Source organism: Recurvomyces mirabilis (genome assembly GCF_035927965.1).
Source record: "Recurvomyces mirabilis strain CCFEE 5264 chromosome Unknown scaffold_28, whole genome shotgun sequence".
Taxonomy (NCBI): Eukaryota; Fungi; Ascomycota; class Dothideomycetes; order Mycosphaerellales; family Teratosphaeriaceae; genus Recurvomyces; species Recurvomyces mirabilis.
Genome location: NW_027041962.1, coordinates 1 through 22633, shown reverse-complemented (window position 1 = coordinate 22633; position 22633 = coordinate 1). Strand labels below are relative to the sequence as shown.

General features: G+C 53.0%; 5 protein-coding genes across 5 annotated transcripts; 4 read left to right on the top strand and 1 right to left on the bottom strand.

Moving 5' to 3' along the window:
• Positions 1-1635: 1635 nt before the first annotated feature.
• Positions 1636-2408, bottom strand: LTS14_008871 (uncharacterized protein; the record flags this gene model as incomplete). The annotated part of the gene is made up of 2 exons (XM_064841556.1): positions 1636-2156; positions 2213-2408. The coding sequence occupies 2 exons, from the start codon at positions 2406-2408 to the stop codon at positions 1636-1638; spliced, it is 717 nt and encodes a 238-aa protein (XP_064690719.1).
• Positions 2409-4052: 1644 nt separating this feature from the next.
• Positions 4053-4946, top strand: LTS14_008870 (uncharacterized protein; the record flags this gene model as incomplete). Its single annotated transcript, XM_064841555.1, has 1 exon — positions 4053-4946. The coding sequence occupies one exon, from the start codon at positions 4053-4055 to the stop codon at positions 4944-4946; it is 894 nt and encodes a 297-aa protein (XP_064690718.1).
• Positions 4947-6255: 1309 nt separating this feature from the next.
• LTS14_008869 (uncharacterized protein) lies at positions 6256-8295 on the top strand (the record flags this gene model as incomplete). Its single annotated transcript, XM_064841554.1, has 2 exons — positions 6256-6311; positions 6843-8295. 2 exons carry the CDS (start codon positions 6256-6258, stop codon positions 8293-8295), a joined length of 1509 nt encoding a protein of 502 aa, XP_064690717.1.
• Positions 8296-9332: 1037 nt separating this feature from the next.
• Positions 9333-15039, top strand: LTS14_008868 (uncharacterized protein; the record flags this gene model as incomplete). The annotated part of the gene is made up of 7 exons (XM_064841553.1): positions 9333-9989; positions 10045-11103; positions 11157-12240; positions 12299-12733; positions 12810-14261; positions 14310-14882; positions 14936-15039. The coding sequence occupies 7 exons, from the start codon at positions 9333-9335 to the stop codon at positions 15037-15039; spliced, it is 5364 nt and encodes a 1787-aa protein (XP_064690716.1).
• Positions 15040-17006: 1967 nt separating this feature from the next.
• LTS14_008867 (uncharacterized protein) lies at positions 17007-20980 on the top strand (the record flags this gene model as incomplete). The annotated part of the gene is made up of 3 exons (XM_064841552.1): positions 17007-17103; positions 17157-17410; positions 17459-20980. 3 exons carry the CDS (start codon positions 17007-17009, stop codon positions 20978-20980), a joined length of 3873 nt encoding a protein of 1290 aa, XP_064690715.1.
• Between the last annotated feature and the right edge of the window lie 1653 nt (positions 20981-22633).

Sequence of the window (22633 nt, the reverse complement as noted above, 5' to 3'; positions counted from 1 at the left end):
GCGCCGGAGAGTCATCATCTGCGGCTTTGTGGTGGTGTGATACGGCTGCGCTAGAAATGTAGCTCGCCCGTCCGCACCACAAGCACGCATAGGTAGATTGAACGGAAGCAGCTACCTTATCTACAAATATGGAACAGCACTCCCCTTTCCATATCAGCTGCCCGATCGTGCGAGCTCTCCCAGGCAGATTACCGAGTGCAAGATGTTCCGTGGAACGTCACCTGCTGCTTATTCGGCCAATTGCTAATTGGTGTGTGCATGCTTGATCGGCCAACTTCCTTACCCGAACCAGATTTAATTCCCGCGCATTCGTGTCTTTTTGTCGTTCATTTGATCTTCGTGGATTTTGACGGTCATGGTGTACTTGAGTCAATCACAAGGCTCTGTCTCTCTCTACCTTGGCTCTCATACGACGTTCATACCGTGACGACCTGTGCGCACACCTACGAGCTGATTGCATGCCCTCTTGCACATTCTCGTCGTCGAAGATATGATTTGGAGGAAGATTGTGAATTTCTCTAACCCTGAATTGCGCTCTTGTTGTCGCACGTCGGATGTCCTGTCCGATGGCGTGGTAAAGCATGCGGTTCACACTTGCTTACTGCCTGTCTGTTTGTCGGCAGCACAGTTTATGGCGGGATATGGTGTGGCGAGGAACTACAGGCTGCTTGCTATATGTACCGCATGGACTTGTTTGGGGGAAAGGGACGCGATCACATGCCACCTGGGCAAGTCTTCCTGGTCGTGCCTTCCGGATGTGTGGGAGTGGCTGGGTGCTCTTCGCACTTGTAGTGTAGACATGATTGGGCCATGGGGGTCAAGGGCGCTTGTCACGATGTCACAAGCGATTGAGACTGAGACCAACTGTCCTCACGAGCGATGATGCATCGCTATGTTCGCAGTAACAGTAGCCTTGTCTAGTAGTAGCATGCCGGGTGGCACGCGGTGTGGACTGGTCTTCCCTTGATCTCATGGGTCTTGACAGGATGCAGAGCAGGCTTCGTCGCGGCGACTGGCCTGAAGACATGTACCGTGGTCAATTTACGATGTTTACATACGAAGCAAGACCGGAGTACTGCCCGGTGTCCGGTTGATGCTCTCTCTTGCTCGTTTCCTGGGGTGGTCTCCGCCAACCATGATCCCTTACATCTCCACTGCCAAGCTGAACGCACTTCGTCCATGCATCGGCCTCGATATGTCCAGATCTGGTAGACCAGTCGGGATCCTCCAAATCTCCTCATTGGAATCGCATGCGTGTACTACGATTCATGACGGAAGTGATCATGGCTAAAGCCCGGTCAAGTCCCCCCTGCCACTTCCTCGGAACTGTGCGCATCACTTCTGTACGCTCAAGATTTTCCTCCCAGTGGTGCGCCTCCGTTTAGTTGGCGGGTTGCCCTCGGCACCAGCGTGTGCCATGATATTTTGATAAGCCTCGTACTCCGTGAGTCCCTCCTTCGATGCAACCTGCTCATTGTTTGTGATAGCCTCGCGTGCAGTAAGACCTTGCTGTCTGGATGATGGTTGAGGCCTTCGTGCTCCATCACTACTGGCGCTTGGAAGGTGAACAGCCGGCTTCTGCGACGTAGCTGCGTTGGCCGTGCCAGGTAGCTTTGCGCTGACGATAAGGCCACGTCAAGCCAGGATCACGACATCCGGCTCTTCCCCTCGCCGCATGAGCTCAACGTCCATAGGCGACACAAGGCGCTTACGGCAGGTTGCTAGGCACGTGAGTTTTGAGTGATCCACATGCTGATCTCTGTGCGCTTTGATCCAATGGCCATGCAGTCCACGCAAGCCCGGGAGGAACTTGTGATGATGAGCCTTGAAATTGGCACCGCAGTCACCGCACCAGATCTCTGTCCAGCCTGCTTCGAGGAGAATAACAGTGGGGTAGTTCTCGTGGATGATCGGATATGCCGTGGCTGCGGGAAGTGCATTCTGTGAGCTCACAATGATCTCATCGTCGAAGTCGCCAGAGTGTGCGTCAGGGGCGCCAGTCAGCGGTGAGTCGTACCTGGTGTCCACTTGGGTCGGGGTGGTGACACTCTCAGCGCTTCTTGCTTGCTGTTCCTGAAAGCCAGTGGTGGGCACGTGCTTCGAAAGGGCGGGAGAAGGAAGACGCTTAGGGGCCGCGGTAGGTGTCTGTGCCGGACCTGTCGCACAATATGATCGAGCCAGAGCCTGTAGCAAGGTTATTGATAATGTCCACGTCTGTCCACGAAGCCGCCCTTCGAGCTGCAATTAGGTCCGGTGGCTTGAGCCTCGATCGCGGAAATTTGGTCTTCGATTTCTGTTTGCTGGACTCGAGCGGTTTCCGCTACGGAGGCGCCTTTCTTGCGAAGGGCATCACACTGTGCTGCGAATTGTGCCATGTGCTCACTAAAGCGCTGCAGTGAGTCGGCCATCTTGGTGACGACAAGACTGATTGATGGTGGTTATGGCGGCATATGCAAGAAGCACGCGTGTGTTAGGGTCGCGAAGGTCACACTAATTTTGCAGGAAGGCACGTCGACGCTAGCGGCTTCTGCATGTGTGCGGCTCGTATCCGCAGCCGCCGTGGATGTAAACTCGGAGCAGCTCACGTGAGTACTGCTGTTCTGTATTCATAGCATCCTCGCTATATGTGTGCGCATCATTCGTCTGGCAGATTATGAGCCACCCGCCCGAAGTTGGTTTTGACAGGATTATGTGCTGGCATACAGTCGAGGCGTGGCAATCGGCCAGTCGCTGCGTCAGAGTAGCCTTGCTTGCTGCATTCTGTCGACATGTTATGGTCGTTTAAAAGACAGTAGTGTGCAACGTTTCGCTGGATGGAAACTCCGACAGATCTCCAGACGGTATTGCCAAGTGTGCCTTGGGCGCGGTCCGGAATGCGTACAGCTGTGCTGCTACCCTCTACGGGGGGGGCGGAAGCAAGCCCATGACGTAGGTATCTGCGAGGTTGGCTAAGCTGTTATCATCCAAAAAGAGATGCGGCGGTGTAGCATGTGAGCCAACAGTGAGAGAGCATTCTGCTTGACATCCATCAGAAGATCCTACGCAGGGTAGGATTTGCAATCTAAAGGATTCGCAATCCAAGGCCAAGATCCTGATGCCTTCATACGATGAGCGGCCTAGCCAGCGTCGATTGAGACTCCTGGGCTGTAAGGACGTCTGCGAGCTGACACAATGGCCATCGATGCTTTCCTGGAGTACATGTTATCCTGAGATGCCGTAGCCTCATTAATAACAGGTGAGCCTTCTATCAGAAGCAGTTGGAATGGATCAGCTCGTGAGTCAACCATTCCGTGTATGCTATGGTTGCCCACGCGTTCACCATGCATCGAGCAACTCCTGTCCAGAGCCACCTGGCGGATGTTGAGTCGATAGGAAGGGAGCTTCGGCGACTGACTGCAATTGCAACGTCAGACGGCTCGAAGACAGACCTAAGGAACCCCGCAACAATCTCTACGATATATGGCGTATGAACCCTGTGGGTGTATGCAGAAGGCTAGAAGCGGTCGCATGTGGCGTCGTGTTTCGGCTCGAGAGAAACTCTGCTACTCACGCGACGCCGGCAGGTGGAGGGTTTCATCGCCTCGATGTCTCACGCGCACACAATTATGGCAGAGTACTGCGATAGATTCTGGCAGAATGCGCGCGATATTGCAACCGAGTAATTAGTGATATGTCGAAATGAAGTGAAGTGAAGTCACATTCTGCCGAAACCTCACCGGCGATGATCCCACCTTCCCGCAGAATAATAAGCCTTGAGCCAGCTCGGTCTTGCGGTGCTTCGACGGCGCGAATCAGCTAGCTACCTATCGCTGTTTGGACGACAGCTACATAACCCTGCAAGTACCGAACCTCATTAAAAGGTGAAGAGTGTACTTTGATTGCCTCTTCGCGTTCTTCGAATGTCTTGCAGGTACTCCAATGTGTTCATCCAGGCTATCGAGGACGATTCATCAACACTACCTCCACGCGACGTCTAGCTTGACAGATGATCAGGCTCAGCTCATGGACACGTGAGATCTGCCGGCCGGCATTGTGTGATATCTGAACGAGGCATGGAAGATGGCAGGTCGGACCGAGATGCGAGAGAGCAGGCTGCTGCTCGTGCTCCACCACCTCCACCTGAGCCAAGGGCTGAAGAGAATGTACAAGACGCCCAGTGTCCATTGACTGAGAAGTCCGACGAAGCATTGGAGCTGGAGAGCAGCGATTGGGACATCACTTCATTATCTGGCCTTGGAGCGCTGCGTATGCTCGTCAATGCTCTGCAGACTCTGGCAGATGCAATGGGCGATGTCCCGCCAACTCCACCAGTCTCTCGACCAGTGACGCCGAGGCAAGACGATGACATACTTCGACGTGCATCATCACCGGAGACCACATGTGCCATGATCATCGGCTCGCCTGAAGCACATCCGCATGAGCCCATCACGGTTACAGTGGGTGCAGATGCCGAGGACACCACGGTCCAGAGGATTGCCATAGCGAGACGATTCTTCTCAAAGACCGTACCACAATTCACGCTCTCTGACTACCTTCTACGACTACATCACTTCTGCCCGCATTCTGCAGGCGTGTACCTGGCGGCTGCTGCATATTGTCATCGACTTTGTGTGGCAGATATTATGGTGCCCTCGACCAGCCGCACGGTACATCGATTGGCACTGGCGTCTATTCGGGTTGCAGCTAAGGCAATAGAGGACAACAAGTGGACGCAAGAGCGCTACTCGAAGGTCGGTGGTGTGAGCAGGGTCCAGCTCATGAATCTGGAGGTCTCATTATGCTTTTTGCTTGACTTTGAGTTGGGTGTCAACGATAGAATGTTGGCGAACAAGATTTTCTTACTTCAACAGGCGGGAAGGCAAGGCTTAAGCACGCGAGGTCGCCTGAATGAAGAATTTCGATTGAAATTGCCTGCGAGGATAAGAAGGATGACATTTGGTTCGTGATATCTGATTGTGCAAAAAGCGTTGAAGCATTTGGCGACTGAGAGGATACCCACGTGCTTTGTTATGTGCTTGGGTGTCATATGAGAGGTGGGGAAGCTGAGTTCTTGAGGATCATCGTTCATGGTAGAACTGCAAAGAACGGTTCGGCTGAAATTCTCTGACCCAGGCCACTGTGCATGGCAATGTTGAGGTCCAGAGCATCCTGTACGCGTGGACTCGCGAGCTGCCTCAATTTCAGAGCTGAGGAATCACTCGTGACAGTGTACCCGATGCGTGTCACTCTTTGTCAAAGCACACAAGCCAATCTTGATACAACAGAGTACCTTGGACCATGTATAAGAACAGCCCAACTATCTCAATAGCACGTGAGAGCAAAAAGCGCAAGGCCCAGCAGTTCATGCACACATCCACAAGCCGTGCGAGTGGCGGCAGGATGACTCCTCATGCATATCAGCCTCATAACTGCCCGTGCAACATGCAATCCTACATGTCTGGGTAGCCACTTCAGCTGGTCATGGGTCACAGACGATTTGGTAATGACCTCAACGCAAACATTGCTCGGTCATGGGTATTAGATGTGGCTGGTGAGTGAAAGTCATGCTGATGGAGCAGAGATACTAACAAGCCGTGCGCAAATGCGCCTCAAGCCAGCAGACTCGCGTACTCGCTTGACGATGGAGGTGTGGCGAGGCAACAAGGTCGTAGAAGAGTGAAGGCATGGTCGTAGGGCCACAAGTGTAGCACGTCCACCAGTGCGAGTATTGTTAGTGTAGCTTACCAATGTAGTGTGCATGCTCATGCGGGTGGAAGTGAAGATTGTGAGAGTTCGCTTGTGGTGAAGTTGAGAGGCGTGAGTGCCTCAGCCTCGAAAAGTCGAGCTCCGCCTCCACAAGAACAATCCCTAAAAAGCACCCTACCGTCATTTAACCCACCATGCCATTTCTCGAAACACTCCGACCATCACTTCTCGGCTTCGTGATGGCACTGTCGAACTCTACGACCGTGCCACAGGATGTTTATGCTACCGAAAAGCGCGTGCCTGGTGAGGACGCCACGCTGCGATGGACATGCGGGTTTCTGTCTCCAACACAGGGTCTACTCAGGCACGAGATTCTTTTCCCTGCGGCCTCAACTGAATTCACCTTCTTGTGACCAGCATCGGATCATGAAATCCATGCCGAGGATTGTTAAGCGACACGCCGACTACGACTGGCGTCGAAATAACAATGCACTTGTAGTTCAGCTCTAGCCCGCACAGACAGGACACCGGGCAGTGCAAACGTCTGAGATGCAAACTCTCCTGCACAGCATGGCCTCCCGTCAACGACCCGAGCCCTACGATGATGTCGGCCCCAGTGGCCCACAGTAAGTGTACTGTGGTGTCATGGCTCACATGGTGTACTACTGACGCCAGGCTCCGACTCGTGAATCTTCATAAGAGCCTCATGGGACCTGCATACATTGTGCATATACGCCTCTCACTGTGATTGCTTAGTTCCTTTGTACATACACATCCTCCACTCTGACATACATACCACTGATTCAGCTTACAAGCATATCGATTTCAGTACACAGTGCCCAAAGTCACCAAGGTCACCTCGCCATATAAGAAAGGCCTGACCTCCTCCAGCATCCGCGGAGTAGACTAGGAACCAGAGAACACATCGACGACGTTTCCACTGCTCACAGCAACTCATTAACAATACTGACGACTCGGAAAGCCACAACACCACTCTCGAAACAGAGCACACCACTAGCAGATCGACCTAATAAGCCGCAGCCTGCACAACCACACTCGACAACATCTAGGCACCTTCAGTACCTCTAACAAGTACTGATGTGCGTTATCGAGAGGAGGACCTACCAGTCTGGCGATACTGTTCGTGTGTACGAAAGGACCATCAGGTGCACCCAAGCTCGCGCTATTGGTACATGCGGCAACGTCCAGATGCGTGACGTCGAAAGTGCCACTACTGTCGAACGTCGCCCCAGCCAATCGAGCCGCTCCAACAACGATGCTATACTGGTCACGGAGGGCTTCAACGGTCGCCGCAATACGTACAGAGAAGTTACTGGGCGGTCAAGCAGGCGCGGCTCAACTCGCAGGAGTGAAACCTATGGTGGCCAGTCGCCCGCCGAGTACTCCTCTTCGTCTTCGCCAATCTCTTATGTCGAGCGTCGCCCGCAAGCACCCTCGCCACCGCTACATCCCTCCCTAATGCCAACGAGAAGGGATAGCCCACTTCGTTCCATGGGTCCGGATTATGGCACACCCCTTAGGACAGTAGCGGCAGATGGTAGCGCTGTATACGATAGGGTGCCATCACTCGAACTTCCTCGAGCCACGGAAAACGAACGCCATCGGTCTGCACAGTTCAGACCACAAAGCACCCGACGGTCGTCCTTGTCGAGCACGACCGTCGAGCTCGACGAGCCTTTGACACCATCCGGGCGGCCACAACGTCCTAGCATTAGCATCGTTACAGAAGAACGATCACCACGATCATCGACCAGCGGCACATCTGCATCGCCTGGTTTGAGCTCGCTGCCGAAGTTCTCGAACCTCAGACGTGATGTCGGGCTGAGCAATGTACGGCCACGCTCTGATCAGAGCGGATCTCGCGACAGCAGGCAGAGCTCATACAGCGAGGAGGAACGCCAAGCACGCATCGAACGCGCCCGGCTCGTCGAGACGGAGCGACGACAACAAACCAGACGAGACGCATCCCGTGAGCGGCATAGAGCAGCGGCGGAAGCAAGACTACTCGGCCAGCGTGACAAGAGCCCAGCTGGGATTGAGTCTGATCCCCTCGTTGATGCAGAGTTCGCGCAGATGGCTCGAGAACGTGCAGAGGCGGAAGCAAGAGCGCAGCAGCAGGATCAAGCTGCGAGATATGCTGACGACCAGCTTCGGCGGGATGCTGATGCTCGCGCTCGCTATGTCGCATCAACAACAGGCGCGACTGAAGGACGAAGTGGAACATATCGGGAAGATGTAAGGTCGCCTTCTGCAACACATCCACCACCATCCCAGCCAGTCACGGTCCACCACTATCCGGCAGCATCACGCCGGAACAGCAGCTTCCACGAACATGGCGAGGCAGTTATTGCACGCGAGCAGATGCGTGATGAAGGGGACCGTCGGGATGCCCATCAAGGTGCCTCTAGGAGGACACAGCATGCTTCGCGTCGGCTGAGCTATGTCTTGGGTGATACGGCCGTGGAGGGACCTAACGTTGAGTATTTGGACGACAGGGAAGTTGAGGCTCGTCTGGGCAGGCGTGCGAGCAAGAAAGCTCAACGAGAAGGCGACAGGACTGAACGGCGCAGACGATTCTTTGGCATGTAGAGTAGTGTCGGCCAAGATTACGGTATAGAGATTGGTGGAGTTTTGTATGTGTATAATCTGCCACTACCTATTAATGTGTCTCGAGAAATACCGATCCCACACTATTCGCTTTCGTCAACTCCGTCTGCTCATGAGCCACGGCCTCGATTAAGGATCGGATTATCAGCCCTACGCTTCGTCCACTTACTCGTCCGTGCCCACTTTCTACTTTCCTTCTAGCTCGACTCCACAACGTACGAAAGGGAACCACAGCAGATTGATGTCGCCCCCGACCTCACGTTCAGGAGCCTGGATCTGACGCCGACGGACTGCCGCTGTGCCGTTCGGTCATTTGTGAGGCTCAAAATGGAAGCTTGTTCGGGCTGTTTACTGGGGCCTGCGCAAGCGAACTGAGATGGCGGCACTGGACGTGGGTTTTTTCCACCAATCGAGAGACTCTGTGCTCACGAGTCAGATACAGCAGGCGCGGATGCTGTCTCGACCATCTTTACGAGCATTCGCTGCAACAAGATCAGAAGATGGGAGTCATTGGGGTCATGGTGAGGATTGCTGTACGTACGGCATTTCACGCCTCGCGGCACATAATGTCATGTCCCAACCCATGACAGCAGTCGAGATGGCAAGATAGAGCCGGCACCACTTTCCGCCAGCATGAGGGTGCTATCCCTGGCAGCGGACGAATCGACCTTTCGCCACTGATCTTCCATTAGCCAGACTAGCTTCCGTCTTGGGTGCCGCCTTGTACAAGCTTGTACCTGCGTAAAAATGCCTGCCATCACGCAGAATCACGGCTAGACTGCACGGACAAGGCCTGTCACGTCTGCATTTGGCACCATGTTCTTCCACGTGGTGGTGGATCATCGCCAGATCTAATAGTGTGGTCGCTAATCAGGAACCGCGGCATTGGTCGATGTGCACACTGACTGAGTCACTATATGTACTGACTGACTGATCCATCTACCAGGAAGGACTGCTCGATCATCACTTCGTCTGCTTGTGTGCTCATTGTCGCTTTTGCGACCTAACATTCGTTCATCATGCATCTTCTTCTCATTGCTTCGGCTTTCCTCTCCTATGCAGCAGCACAAAGTAATAACACAGTCGCTTCTCAAACACTGACCAGTTCGACTTCACTGTCGTCGTCCTCGATACCTGGATCCACCACAGCCATCACAGTAGCACAAGATGGCTCAGGCCAGTTCACCGCGATTAGCCCAGCGCTATCTTATGCCCAAAACTCTGGCTACCCTACCGTCACAATCAAAGCCGGCACATACTCAGAGACAGTCTCCGTACAGGCCACCCAGACCGTGACTATCGTGGGCGAGAACTCCTCTCCTGGCGACTACTCGCAGAACCGCGTTACCATTAGCCATCCACTTGGTCCTTTGACAGTCGCGAGCAACAACGTACAAGGCATATCATGGCGCAATATCAACTTCGTCAACAGCAACACCACAGGTACTGCCTATGCTGTGTCCATTCGTGGCACCAAAAACGCTTTCTACGATTGCAGCTTCGTCTCCGCCGGACAGGGTGCTATCACTTCTTCCCTAGGCATTACTTTGATCTCGGGCGGTTATATCGAAGGCGCCGACAAAGTCTTCTACAGCTACCCCGGGATGTACGTGTATGGCACTACAATAACAGCGCTCAACAGCAATGCTCTGCTCGTGTACACCAAGGGCGCCTCGGTATAGGACGAACGCATCATTATGACTTTGAGTGCTCTCGCTAACAGTGTCTTAGATCAACAATGTCTTCTACAATTCCACCATTGTCTTCGATACGTGCTCCATTGTGCAAAAGAGTGGCTCGTCGAACGGCTACGTCTATCTAGCCGCACCTAATGGTGCCGGCTCTCAAGCGATCTTTCGAAATACGTCGATGGCTGCTCTTGTTGCGCCAGCTGGCGTGCACCCAACCTCGTCAAGCTATGTCGACTACTATGGCGAGTTTGAGACTACTGGCAACGGTGCATTCTCCGCCAACTCGGCGTCTCGCTCTTCCTATGACCATCTCATGACCGCAGATCAGATGAGTCAATGGACTGCTGGCTCGGTCTTTGCTGACAGCTTTCCTCCTTACGCTACGTCGGATCTCGGGTGGATCGATCAAAGCGTCCTCATTGCGATCCAGAACAGCGAGAGCACCCAAACGTCGGTCGCCTCTGCTAGCACTTCCAGCAGTACTAGTAGCGTATCGTCGACCATCACGTCCACTGCTTTCTTGACGACATCATCGGTCTTTGCCAATAACATCACTGCATCATCTATCGCCGTCTCCACGACGAGCTCTGCAGCATGTGCTCCGTCCGCAACACTGGTCGTGTCAAAGTTCCCAGGCGCTTGCGAGTACAGCAATATCTCTGCCGCTATTGCTGCTCTTCCGAACGATAATCAGGCAAAGACCATCGAGATCAAGGCTGGAGTCTATACCGAGCAAGTCTCCATCAGTAGGAACGGCAAAGTGACTTTGATTGGAGAGACATCTGCGCCCCAGGACTATACCTCCAACAACGTCACCATACAGTTCAGTAATGGTCAGCTTACCTCAGCTGGTTTAGATGAGACAACACCCGTCATCAATGCGAAGAAGACGAACGATAACAGTTGCTTGGCAGTGTACAACATCAATTTCGTGAACACCTATCCTCAGACGAAGAATACTGCAGCACTTGCAGCTGACTTCTATGGTAACAATATTGCCGCCTATGGCTGCTCGTTTGTCGGGTTCCAGGATACGCTTCTGGCCAACAAGGGCATACAAGTACTCAGCAACAGCTACATTGAAGGCAGTATTGACTTTGTAAGATGACACAATACCACATTTGGCCGAGCGTATCCTAACACACATTATAGGTTTGGGGCTTCTCGACAGCATATTTCCATCAGTGTTACATCGCCATCAACACGCCAGGTGCTTGCATTTCTGCTCAATCGCGATCTACCAGCACTTCTCCCGGAGGTTATGTCTTTGACTCGTGCTACATTACTGGCACGAAAACATATGGTAGCACGTTGGGTTTGAGCTACCTCGGACGGCCTTATAGCAATTTCTCCATCGCAGTCTACATGAACAGCTACATTGACTCTCAGATCAACAGTGCTGGCTGGTCTGTATGGCAGACTAACAACCCACAAACTAATGGAGTCTTATTTGGAGAGTACAACAATAGCGGACCATCTTCGTGGCAGTCCAGTACCCAACGAGCTCCCTTCGCCACCAACTTGACTTCTGCTCAGGCTCAAAGCTACACACTGGGAGCCTGGATTGGCGATACTAGCTGGTTGGATCAGACCGCTTACAACTATATACCATCATACACCTTGACTGGACCATCAACAACCACAAATACCAGCTCGAACTCCACCACTTCTATTCCGTCTGCGACCGCTTCCATCAACGCTCATCCCGACAGTGGTACTCAGGCTCCAGCCGGCGCCGTTCTCGTCTCGCCCAATGGTCAGGTAAAGAACTCCTACGCCAACATCACAGCAGCCCTAGCATCACTGCCGAACGACTATACAAACCAGACCTTGTTCATTTATGCCGGCGCCTACACTGAGCAAGTGCCTTCTATCAACCGTCCCGGCGCTGTCCGACTCATCGGTTATACTACAGCCAATCCAGGCTACTCGTACCAGAACAACACGGTGACGATTACTTTCTCGCGCGGACTGTCTGTATCGCCCCTGCCAGTAGGTCATTCAGATGCAGAGACCGCCACCATCTCGACTGCGTCCAACAGGATCTCGTGGTATAACATTAACATGATTAACTCGGACAATCTGGATGGCCTCGAGTCAAACTATGTCACTCTAGCAGCTTCAATCTATGGCAACGATATTGGCTTCTATGCGGTATCAATGATTGGGTGGCAGGATACTCTACTGACGGGCGCCACCAATGGCTATCAGTACTATGAAAACTCTTACATCGAGGGTGGGTACTATTTACTCATATGCTCGCGAAGCTCGGTTTGCTAATACTAATCGTGTAGGTGCAATTGATTTCATCTGGGGCTACAGCAAGGCGTATTTCAAGGGCTGCACCATAGCTGGCAAGAGGGCATCTTCCGCCATGACAGCACAAAGTAGAGCCTCCGCAACTGCAATCGGCGGCTACATTTTCGACCAATGTTTGTTCACAGCTGCTGCCGATGCTACGGTCGACTTGACCCAGTCTATCTACCTCGGCAGGCCGTATTCCGCATATGCTCTCGTGGTTGTCAAGAACAGCTACCTCGACAAATGCATTCAGCCTTCTGGCTGGAAGGTCTGGAGTACCACCGACCCTCGTACCGACCACATTACCTTTGCTGAGTATGCTAATGTCGGTCCTGGAGCTTGGCAGAACAATGTTCCCGCTCGTCAAGCTTTCCAGAATTGCACCCTACTCACGACAGACACGTATCCTCTGGCTTCCGTCATGGACAGTACCTCATGGATCGACTTGACCTACTTTAATTCGATCACTACGCCTCAGCCAGGGATCAATCCGAAGTGGCACAGGCAGCAATAATGTGACTGTCGCCGGGAACTCTACCTACGACGGCACAACACCACCAGCTGGCGCGCTCGTAGTCTCGAAGACCCCTATCGATGGTGTCACGACCTACAATACTATTCAAGCTGCTCTCGATGCAGCTCCAATTTCGAGCAAGACTAATGCCACCATCTTCATCCATCCGGGATCGTACGAAGAGCACTTGGTCGTCAACAAGTCTGGCACGACCATCTTCCAAGGCTACAGTGAATCCACGGCCGACTACTCCAGTAACAAAGTCACTATTACCTTCTCCTACGGTGTCGATACACAAAGTGATGAGAGCAACTCTGATTCAGCAACGGTCTACGCTACTGGCAACTACTTCTACGCCTACAACATCAACTTCCGTAATGACAACGGCACTCAGCAGGACATCGCAAGTCTCGGCTTTGCCGTCAAGAGCAGCAAGTATGCTTCGCTATACTCCTGCCAAGTATACGGTAACCAGGACACACTTCTCATCAATGGCTACCTGTTTGCCTTCCAGAGCTATATTGCAGGCTCTATCGACTTCATTTGGGGCTCTGGAAGTGGCTACTTCTTGAATTCTACTATTGCGGCTAACGAAGATGACATCAACATCACAGCTGACAAGCGTGCCACCAATACCACGCAAGCAGGCTTTGTCTTCGATCAATGTAGCATTGTTCCTGCTACTGGTCAGTCTGGCTTGAAGCGCGTTGGCCTTGGTCGTCCCTGGAACGATCTCGCGCGTGTGGCTTACATCGACTCGTACTTGGATGGCATGATCGAAGCTGCTGGCTGGAATCAGTGGTCCACGTCTTCGCCTCAGACGGATCAAGTCACATTTGCGGAGTACCATAACTATGGGCCAGGCGCCACGGTTTGCAACAGAGCCAATTTCTCTGAGCAACTGACTGATAGCTCTGTGGCCCAATTCCAACTTGGCAACTTCTTCACCACGACCAACTGGATCAATTTCACTCGTATTGATGTTCAGCCATTCGTCCCGGGAATCGGTTCTGCACCTGCGCCTTGCGCCAGCACCACGGTCTCGTCTACAGCTACCATTATTACTTCTACCAGCACCAGCTCTGTATCGTCCAGCACGATCTCATCAAGCACTCTGCCTTTGACCACGATTTACACTACCAAGACGGTCACAGACAAGGAGACGCTCATCACCAGCTTCACTTCCGCCGATGTCACATCAACTGCAACGACCGTAATTACTCAGGACGCTGGCAGCACGATTACGCCAGCTGCTCTTACAACCACTATAACAGGCAAAGAGTCCACGACCGTACTTTCCACAACATCCGTGGCTGGGAAGACTTCTACAGTCAAGGCGACGACTACCATATCCTTGGTATCGACCCTTACGCCAGCGCCAATCACCATCACCGATGACGAGGGCAGTACCAGCACTATCATTGTGACTTCCTCGCCCAAAGGTAATGGTTGTTCTGTATGACTGAGGTAGCCATGCTAACATTTCCAAGGCTCAACTACTACGCTTAGCACCACCATCACAATTGCGCCCACGGCAACGAAGACTGTAGATGGTAAAGCATCCACCATAAGCGTCACAGTTACGAGCATCAAGACCACGACCAAAGCAAGCACAACAACGCTGAAGTGCATTCCTTCTGTGGATTCCAAAGTCCGCCGACAGCTTGCCAACCAAGCTGCAGGACATGTGACAAGCACAGTCTATACCACTCTCCTCACATACGTCAAGACGAGCTCCGTCAGTCTCGCTGGATCGACTGACTATCAGACTGTCACACGTACGAGTACGATTGGCAAGCTCACGACTCTCAAGCAGAGCACCGTCACTTCCACGATAACATCTTTTACCACGAAGTCTTCTGTAGTGACGGTAAGTGGCGGTGTCGGGACGAGTACGAGCTACAAGACCTCAACGATCGAATCAACGGTCACTGCGGCTCGTCAGACGAAAACAGTGGTGAAGTCAGCAATCACCACCGTCACCAGTACTTCGACCATCGATCCGACTACAAGTACTGTTTACTCTACAAAGACGTCCAGCCTGAAGAGTGCAACTGTTACTGGTGAGCTATTCCTCCTGCCCCATCATCCCATTATGGCACTGACATGATTGTAGTGACGCCTCCTCCTTCGACAAAAACGACAACTCTCAAGAGCACATCCACGATCTTCGTGACGTCCACCAAGACCAGTAAGAACGCACCAGCATGTACGGCTTGATCGGTTGTACCTTGTAATTTACGACTTCATGTACATACCTATTGTAGAAATGATGTGGAACAGCCAACGTAGATGGCGAACGCTCTGCCAACGGTTCGTGAAGGTATTCACTTCGGACGTCTCAGGTGGCGAGTGAGCTTGGCGGAAGTTTCTCTTGTACCCTGGGTCATGCATATGGATTTCGGTTCCGTCCTATGTTGGCAGCCAACGAGACGGCATAAGTACGTCTACCTTGATGTGTTGCGACAATTGAAAGGTCAGCCAGCGTTCGACTGTGATGTCGTATCGGGGCTGTTTTCAATGTCAATAGATGGCTGAGGATGGGACAGCTTTGCACGTTCTGATCCTCCTTGTGTCTGTTTCGGCTGTATCAGACTGCACCAGAGCCGAGATTGAGCGAGAGCCGAATTAATAAGGTTGCTAACGAAGTAGACATAACAATGGCTTTATGATGATCATCATCACCATATCCAGAAATCGTGAATGCAGAGCTGCAACGACGGGTCAAGCTGAAGTGCGAAATGTTGATTCGGAATGGCGAAAGACATTAATGTCTGAAAGTAATCACACGTGTCTGAGGCTCATACCAGCATGTCTTTCCTGTGCGACAAAGCTGTGCACGCCACTGTGCTGACACCGCGCCGGTGGAATGATGCCGAGGAGGACAAGATGCTTCGAAGGGTGATTTCAAGCGACACTGCTGCTTGGCGTGATGGGCTCGCGTATCTCCTGCCAAGTGACGCCCAAGGTGGACAGACCGAGGAGCGTGGTTTTCAGGTGGCGCTCTACATCGAGCCAGCCCAGGTAGTCGGAGCGTTTTGCTCCGGCCGAACCAGGGGGCAGACGTTGTGCGAGGCACGTTCCAATGACAAGCTGGTGGTACGAAACGTTGTTCAGGAAGAGTCTGTTTGCACAGCGTTAGAGTGCCACCGACGATTAGTAGAATGCAAGACACGAGATCCTGATACAAGCCTGACAAGACATGAAAGCAAAGAAATGTTTTCGCTGGGCGAAGATTTGGCATGTGCAAGACTTCGCGACATCCTGCAGATCATTCGGCGGGAGGCGGCGCGCTCGGGTCCATCCCGTACTATAATCGCCTCACCTCACCCGAATTCGGGAGCTGTGGCTTTCAACCTTTCGCAGCAGAACCCACTTTCAAGCCCCTTCATCTCTCCTCCCGCTATCTGCCTAGGTGCCGCGCACGCAGCATCTTTTAGCTGTCATCGTGGTGTAGGCGGCAGGATAGTGCCATCTTCGTAATGACATCCTCAAGATCAGCCGAAGCAGATGAAAATCTGATGTTGAACAGATTTCGAGATCTTCGCGTAGATCCTCGTCCAGGCCATCATGATGGGGTCTGCTGTAGCTCCACACATACTAGTCCGTGCAACCTATTTTAAAGTCTCTAGACGCGGTCTACTTCAGGTACCTGGATCGCGACCACGCATGAATCAGGCTAGCTTGGTGCCACACTGATCTCTTTCTGACGACAGCACAGACTTCATGCCATGCGGACTACCCTGTGTCAGCTATCTGGATCGAAAAATCATCAATTCACGGCCCCTGTTCTTGAGTCCACTCCAGCGTCCACAAGCTCGATATGGCAAGCACCCACTTCGCGTTCGGCAGCAGCAGCAGGTCTTGCATGGAGGCTTCATCTCCTTATGGCGGCGGTAGCAGAGCCGCCGTTTGCTAATTGGATGTCGTTGACGACAGGCCGTTGCAGTCGCCCCAGTCCGTACCCATCTTTGGATCTCCGTGTAGGATATACTCTCGTTCACATCTGGCCCTTCTGCTTCGACGTTGTCCGTCTTGTTCTTCTGTATTGTTGTTTGGGCATAGTCCTGTCACTCGTTTGCAAAGTCCTTCGTTTCTCTCACCACAGCGTACTTCTTCGCCACTTGCAAGTTTGTGCAAGGTGAGGAGAGCGCTTCAGGTCACCACCGTCGTTTCTTAACAACAAGATGTATCGATTTGCGGTGTTGGGTTTGGCGGCATTGGGCCAGGCAAGAGTGTATCAGAGGGATACGTATACATCTGTTTCTACATACACCACTACGTGTAAGAATCTTCATCAGGCAAAGGCTTGAACAGTATCTGATGGTGGGCTACAGGCACCGAAAATGGCACGGCGGTGGTTCACACTCATTCCGAACTGGTAACGATAACTGATAATTCCACGACTTCTACTACGGCATCCGTGGATGCCAACACCACACCTGCAAGCTCTAATGCTACGATCACATCACCCGTCGCGGGCCCAGCGCAAGACAACTCCACGGTTACTGCATCGCAGACACTGAGCTCGAACGCCACCATTACTGCTGGACCAGTCGTCGCCGATCCGACAAGCTATACTACCTACACTGTACGTTCCCTTGAGCCATGCACATCCAAAATACTAATACACATGCAGACCCTATGCACGGAGAACGGTACTGAAACCATTCACACCCACTCCGCTGTCGTCACAGGAAATGCCACAGCGGACGCAACAAGTGGTTTCCCGAGCAATTCCGCCAACGCCACCATTACAAGCGTTGACCCTATTGCGACTGGCAATGCGACTCTGGGAGGCAATATCAACGCCACTACTCCTGCGGACACGAGCTACACGACGTACACAACCCTTTGTACCGAAAATGGCACAACAACTATCCACACTCACTCGGCTATTGTTTCGGCGAATGCAACCGTGACTGCTAGCAGTGATCCAACAAACTCTGCTAATGCCACTGTCAGCGCTGGTCCAATTTACTCTGCAAATGCTACTGCAACTGCTGGCCCAACTGGCACGGGAGTCTTCGCACCTGTCGTCACAAACGCCACTACTCCCGCTGCGACGAGCTATACCACTTACACAACTTTGTGTACCGAGAATGGCACCACGGCAATTCACACGCACTCTGCGGTTGTTTCTGACAACAGCACTTCCACCGTGAGCGCAGACCCCATCAACTCGGTGAATGCCACGATAAGCGCTGGCCCAATCAACAGCGTAAACGCCACGACCACGGCTGCACTCGCCGATCCAACTTACATCAACGCCACTACGCCGGCGATTACGGGAACTGGTGTCAGCGCTCTGCCGACAAACAGCGCGAATGCCACAACGCCGTACGAGAGCAGCTTCACCACATACACGACCACGTGCACTTCCAACGGCACTGCGGTAGTCCACACCCACTCTGCACCAGTGACCGACAACAGCACCTCCCCAACGATCAGCGCTGGTCCGATCAATTCAGCCAACGCCACAACAACTCTCGACCCAAGTGCAGAGCCCACGAACAGCGCCAATGTCACGGCCAGTTTCCCAATTGTAAACGCAACTACACCATTGATCACCGGTACTGGCGCCAGCGCCGGCCCGATCAATTCGGCGAACGCCACAACTACTCTTGACCCAAGTGCAGAGCCCACCAACAGTGCCAATGTCACAGCCAGCCTCCCTATTGTGAACGCAACTACACCATTGATCACCGGTACTGGCGCCAGCGCTATCCCAACAGACAGTGCAAATGCAACCGTTGCCTCTTCGACTGCACCAATCAGTGCTGGCCCACTATACAGCGCGAATGGCACCACAGATGCTGCTGGACCCACGGGCACTGGCAGTGATCCTACAATCACCAGCTCCCCAGTCAGCGCGAACGGGACAAGTCTTGCGGACAACACTTACACGACATTCACGACCACATGTACTACCAATGGTACGACTGAAGTCCACACCCACTCCGCTATCATTACCGACGATCCGGCATCCAACGCCACAACAACAGTCAGCTCCTCGATCCCCAGCAACAGCGCCAATGCGACAACCACAGACAGCGGAAGCATTACTCTTCCTACCGACTCCATCATCGCTGCCCCTAGCTCTGGAGTCCCGGTCAACAGCGCTAACTCTACCACTACGCTTGGAGATCCTACCACGACTGGTTCGGCGCCCATCACTAACCCAACATCCGCCGTCTTCGGCAACACCACCACAAGCTCTGATGTGCCAGTGGCCAGCTCCGGCGTGCCAGTCAACAGTGCCAACGCTACTACTACCCTTGACGGCTCGACCACATCCGTTTCCATTCCGCTTACTGGCCCAACGACTATCGTCCTTGGAGGCGACTCCACCACGAGCTCGTCGGAAGCCAGCGCGACTGTCCCAGCTAATAGCGTTAACGGTACGGCGACTAGCACTTCCGCCTCTACACCTGCTGCCGACCCTGCTACAGTCTCGGCATCCGCCAGTGCCGATATCCCTGTCAACAGCGCGAACGCTACGACCGTAATTGGTGGTTCGACCACCTCTGTGTCTATCCCGTTGACTGGCCCTACCACGATCACGCTTGGGGCTGTTTCGACTGTGTCAAGCCTTGATGTTGCCTCTGCGTCGGCCTCAAACTCGGCCAACATCACCTCCGTCGCTGCTACGACGACATCTTCCGATCTGGCATCAATCTCTGCCACCGATGCGAGCGGTGCCTCCGCCTCTGTCTCCGTGTCGGTTTCGGCCAACGTAACTTCGACATCTACGTCAGCTACTTCGACAGCGACGCCTGCCAACAACCTCGTCTGCCCAGGCAGCAATGGCGGCAACTACACCGACGCTGTGGGTAGTGTGTACTCCATAGCTTGTGATCAATCATACACTGGCCACAAGATTGCCAGCTCGCTCAAGATCCGTGATAATAGTGCTTCAGTCACCTCCTGCATGGCTTCCTGTGACGGTAATGCGGACTGTATGGCCATCACTGTCACCTCAGGCGAGTGTCAGCTCTTCAGCTCTGTTACTGGTTTGTCCCCCTTGACTGGAGCTACTGCAGCCTTGGTCGCTGCAAAGAACGGTACCAGCACGAACACTACCAGCTCGGACTCTACCAGCGCGGCCTCTGGCTCTGCAACAGTCTCTGTCTCTGCTTCAGCTACTGCATCTCCGACACTCAGCGGATCGGTATCAGCCTCTCCCAGCTCCGTCGCTACAACTACTAGTGGCGCATCTGCCTCTACCACCATTATCGGGGGTGCCGCGTCTGGCACATCCAGCTCAGGCTCACTTGCGTCTACTGCGACGGCGAGTAATGTTGCTGGACCTGCTTCAACCAGCTCCACAGCAAGCGTCACAGCTTCCGTCAGCACTATCTCAGGATCCACCGGCACTGCTTCGGCCACCAATGTTGCCGGTCCAGCTTCAACCAGCACTGTGTCGCCTGGAACAGCTTCAACTGGAATGTCCTCGGGTAGTTCGGCATCCGCCAGCACTGCTGCGACATCCTCTGCTTCGACCAGCAACGTCGCTGGCCCCGCCTCTACCAGCACTGTATCTGCGAGCCCCGTCTCAGTCAGCTCTGCCTCAACCAGCAATGTTGCTGGCCCGGCCTCAACCAGCACATCGGTTGCTTCGGCTGCCACGTCATCTTCTGCAAGCTCCACAGCGGCCCAGACCACAACCAGCCGGTCCACAAGCCAGACCAGCTCCTCCAGCACTAGCGCGCCAGTCACGACCTCGCAGACCTCAAGCTCATCTAGTCCCTCTGCCGTCCCAACCACCACCTCTGCATCCACATCGTCTTCATCTACCACCAGCCAGTCCCCAAGCACTCTTGTCACATCCACGACAGATCAGGCATCCACGCCGACACCACCTGCGCCCGCACCTGCGCCCGCCCAGCCCCAGCCCCAGCCCGCCCGTCCCTTCGGCCCACCAGTCCAGCCTGGTCGCCCTGGTCGCCCAGGCCCTGGCAGCTTCGGCCCCGGCGCCAACGGTAGGCCCAGCTTTGGTCCTCCCGGATTTGGCCAAGGCAACCGTGGTCCTGGCTTTGGAGGGAACCAAGGTCGTCCCAGCCAAGCCGAGATCCAGTCGATCGCCGGCCAGATTTCAGGATTCTTCAACAACTTGTTCGGCGGCGGTCGTGGTCAGGCATCCGGTGGTCGCGGCCATTGATCGGTTCACACTCGACGAACGCAACAACATCGAAATGGATATAGATGGGAATATTCAATACCAAGGCGTGACACCTTACTAGAAATGCGACGTGCTTTTCCCACGAAGCATTCATGATATAATTTCCTTTTCTTCTTTGTACAGCATGGAACAACAGCGTTTGAGTCAGCCAATTGATGGTATGTCGACTGGCCTTTCCAGCAACCGTAGATATATTGACATGCATGTACCTTACTTTAACATTTGTCCGCCGCAAGTCAGCAGCTACTAGTACGAGTACACGAAATTTCATAGTTATACCGTACCTCGAGGTCCTCTATCACCTGTTTTGAAGATGTCTTTTGCTATCTCGAGTTCGTCTATCGCCTGTCTCGAAGCTATATTTCACTCATTCCCCGTTCCCCGTTACGTAGGCTAATTCTCTAGCTAAGGCTTCCCTTACGATAGCGAAAAGATATATTCGAAAGAAGGGATATCTTAATATGCGTACGATTAGCAACTATATACGTCCCTCGAGGCCCCAATGCCCCGAGACTAACCTATCCTAGATACATATTAGTCTTAGTAGACATCGTAGCCATTATGTAGCTCCTAGTATTCTATACTCAAAGCACTTTCTTGTCCACCGGTGGTATCCTCCCGACTATAGCCTTCGTCAGGCGGCCGTACATGTCGATGCCCATGAAGATTGCTGTCAAAGTGGTCATCAGCTCAAAGCAACAGCATCATCAAGTTCGCTACTGTACTTACACAGGGCCAGGTACGGCACATATAGCTTGCCCAGCTCAAGCTTTTGAGCATTACTAATGGTGGTCCAACTCAGGTAGTCTGCGATGCAGGTACTAGTCGTTATAGCAGTCTGTACAGCAAAGGCCAAAAGGTGAATGCGCAATCGCTTGTCGTCTGTCACAAGGTCAGAATACGGTCTGCACGAATGAGCTTTGAAGTCGGAGCACCTCTCCAAAGGGCACTGATAGCCCAAACGCTCAATGGCGTGTGATACAGCAGCTCCATCCACATGTACATCGTGAACCATGCCGGCGGACTGATGAAGAACTGATCATGGTACGTTTCGATGTAGAAATGTCGGATTTTGTCCAAGAAAGGTGGCCGAAGTGAAGTTGGATACAGTGGGTAGAGATCCACGCCTGCGGCCTTTCATCAGTCAACTGTCGTAAGGTCTGGAATCCAGATGACTTCGTGGGCTTGCATACAGAACATGACTGGGATATGGATGAGGAAGAAAGTGAGGTACGCCATGTCACGTTTGCGGCTCAATATCGATGCCATTATCGCTATCCTCTAGAGCAGAAGCCAGATTCTCTCGTTCGTTCGTGTGTATCACAATTTGACAAGGTCGAGGCGGGAAGTAGACATGACAGGAATGTTCTGACACGAGGACTCGAAGGCGGGCGAACGTGCACGTCCCACCACGATCTCGACCCGAGTTTGACCAAAATTCAGACATTCCACCACAAGAATCGAGGTTACAGCAGTCTTTCTAAAGCACAACATGATGGTCAAAATAGCAAAAGAGAACAGGAAGATATCGTCTCAATTAACAAAAGAATGAACCACACCCGATTTGAACTTTGGACGAAATTAGCAATCATGCTTGAGCGTTCATATTGCAGGTGACAGAACATACCGGAT